Below are 2,641 nucleotides of genomic sequence, written 5' to 3' on the forward strand. Positions count from 1 at the left end.
CTTTTCTGCTCACAATTCTGACGACTTCGTGTGTTTTCTTTTGAGTGTGGACGATATTCAAATTGTCCTTTGAAGCTTGATTCTTCAGGTGATTGCATGACAATTTTCGTCTGGTCAACTTGTATATGGTCATACTTTCAAATTCTTCTGGAATTTCTTTTTGGTCGTTGACTACCTTTCGTCTGAGTTCTTTTGCTTTGACTTGTATTTGTTAGATGCTTGAAGCTTTGCTTTGATTTGTCTATATAAAGCTTCCTGATTGTATATTGTCTGATGCATATGCTTGTTCTTCATTTTACCTATACTTATGTTCTTCTGAAATACTAACACTCTTGTTAGAAATAACATGTATTATATTTGTCTCACTCAAAACCTCATTGGGAGTTTCTTCGTCTAAGTTAACACAACCAACATATTGTGAAGTAATAAAGGGGGAACCAAATGGCAAGCCATGGTTTTATGACATCAAGCTCTACCTAAAAGACAAAGAGTATCCTCCTAGATCTTCAGAAAATGACAAGAAAACCTTAAGGAGATTAGTGATGAGTGTCTTCTTAAATGTCGAGGTACTTTATAAGAGGAATCATAACATGGTATTACATAGATATGTTAATGCTAAAGAAGTTGAGGAAATAATGGAAGAGATCCATGAAGGTCTGCTTGGAACACATGCAAGTGAGCATGTAATGGCAAGGAAGATCCTAAGATCTTGCTACTATTGGTTGACCATGGAGGCTAATTGTTGTAGCCATGTGAGGAAGTGTCACAAGTGCCAAATTTATGCAAATAATATTCATGTTCCCCCAACATCTTTGAATGTTTAGGGTTTGGTCTATGGCCTTTTTCAATGTGGGGAATATACGTGATTGGTCCAATACAACCAAAACATCCAATGGGCATCGATTCATTCTTATGGCTATCGACTATTTCACTAACTGCGTTGAAGCAACTTCTTATGCTAGTTTGACAAGAAACATGGTGGTCAAGTTCATCAAAAGAGATTTAATTTGTCGATATGGGCTGGCAAATCGTATCATTACTAACAATGGAACCAATTTGAACAACAAGATGATGAAAGAATTGTGTGAAGATTTCAAGATTCAATATCATAATTCTTCATCATATCATCCTAAGATGAATAAGGCAGTGGAAACAGTAAATAAGAATATTAAAAAGATTATTCAGTAGATTGTGGTCACTTATAGGGATTTGCACGAAATGCTCTTTTTCTCTTTACATATGGATATTGGATTTTTCTTCACACCTCTATTGGGGCAACTCAATATTTTCTAGTTTATGGCATGGAAGTGGTGCTTCTCATTGAGGTAGAGATACCCTCTCTAAGAGTATTGGCTGAAACCAGACTTGAGGAAGAGGAATGGGTTCAAGCTCCCTATGATCAACTAAACCTCATTGAAGAGAAAAGATTGAATGCCTTATGTAATGGCCAATTATATCAAGAGAGCTTTTGACAAAAAGGTTTTCCCGTGAGAGTTTCAGGAAGGAGATTTGGTACTAAAGAAGATCTCGCCATCTCTAAAAGATCATAGAGGGAAGCGAACCTCGAATTATGAAGGGCCTTATGTGGTGAAAAAAGCTTTTCCAAGAGGAGCTTTGATTCCCACAAATATGGATGGAAAGGATCTCTCAAACCTAATAAATTATGATGTAGTCAAGAAATACTATGCATAAAGGAGAAGAAGTCACAAAAAAAGCTCGCTAGGCTAAAAACCTGAAAAGGTGGCCTATGAAAATGTTAGAGCAACTCTTCCGAAGATGGGTAAAGAAGGAAGTAAAAATTACAACCAAAGCACAAAACTAGGGCAAATTGGAAGATCGAGGCAATGTTCAAAATGCTCAACAAGCATCTGATGCCTTCGGAGGCCAATTGATGGGGTTCTGAAAGTTGTTGATATGGGGAATTGGTGTTGTTACCCTTAAAATATGATTCATTATTATCTCCTCATTTTGATTATCTCCACTCTCATGTACTTGTACTTTCTTCCTTGAAGCAATAAAAGCCCATATTCCCCATATTCGTTGTTTCTATGTGTTTACTTCATTATATGCTAAAAGTGCAACATGCAATGAAAAGAAAAACAAACAAATAAAATTATAAAATAAACTAGAGTAATTCAATTACGATGATTCATTTTAAGAGTCACAAAGAAATGAGAGATTTTTAGCTAACTCTACCAAATAGGATATTAGAATTTGAAAGCTTTGAATCATACTATTCTAATTAGTCAAGAAAGTCTATTTTGTCACACAATAATTTGAAAAGAGGTCAACTTCAATCTTGGAGCATTTACACTCATAAGAGGTCAAAGGTAGGAAAAATGATGGAAAAGAAAGATAAGAAAAGCGAAAACCCATTTAATTGTCCACTAAGGTCATTTCGCATTGCATATCATGCATACACATCATTAATCATGAACCAATCGAGCATTTATAACAACTTCTAAGTTTAAATTTTCCCATACTTACTCATCTACTATCTCATTTTTTTAATATTTTGAGTCTCGCGCTCACTCTTTCTATGTTTCGAGCCCTTGCCTTCACTCTTTTAATATTTCGAGCCTTCACTTCTAGAAAGTTACTATTCAACATCGTCAATTCTATATCGGTTTAGGTAGAAACG

General features: G+C 35.3%; 1 protein-coding gene across 1 annotated transcript; it reads left to right on the plus strand.

Annotated features, from left to right (window-relative positions):
• The first annotated feature begins 834 nt into the window (after window positions 1-834).
• LOC145957333 (uncharacterized) lies at window positions 835-1,692 on the plus strand. Its single transcript, XM_083073568.1, has 3 exons — window positions 835-1,155; window positions 1,206-1,382; window positions 1,501-1,692. The coding sequence occupies exons 1-3, from the start codon at window positions 835-837 to the stop codon at window positions 1,690-1,692; spliced, it is 690 nt and encodes a 229-aa protein (XP_082929694.1).
• Window positions 1,693-2,641: the final 949 nt, after the last annotated feature.

This window comes from Cajanus cajan, chromosome 4 (assembly GCF_000230855.2).
Source record: "Cajanus cajan strain Asha chromosome 4, NIPB_CcT2T_4, whole genome shotgun sequence".
Taxonomy (NCBI): Eukaryota; Viridiplantae; Streptophyta; class Magnoliopsida; order Fabales; family Fabaceae; genus Cajanus; species Cajanus cajan.

Bases quoted from the DNA above. Each gene is read 5' to 3' on its own strand.
- LOC145957333 (XM_083073568.1), top strand. From the start codon at position 835: ATGGCCTTTTTCAATGTGGGGAATATACGTGATTGGTCCAATACAACC. The intron at 1,156-1,205 runs GTAAATAAGAAT...GGTCACTTATAG, and splicing joins TGAATAAGGCAGTGGAAACA to GGATTTGCACGAAATGCTCT. The intron at 1,383-1,500 runs GTTCAAGCTCCC...TGAGAGTTTCAG, and splicing joins GACTTGAGGAAGAGGAATGG to GAAGGAGATTTGGTACTAAA.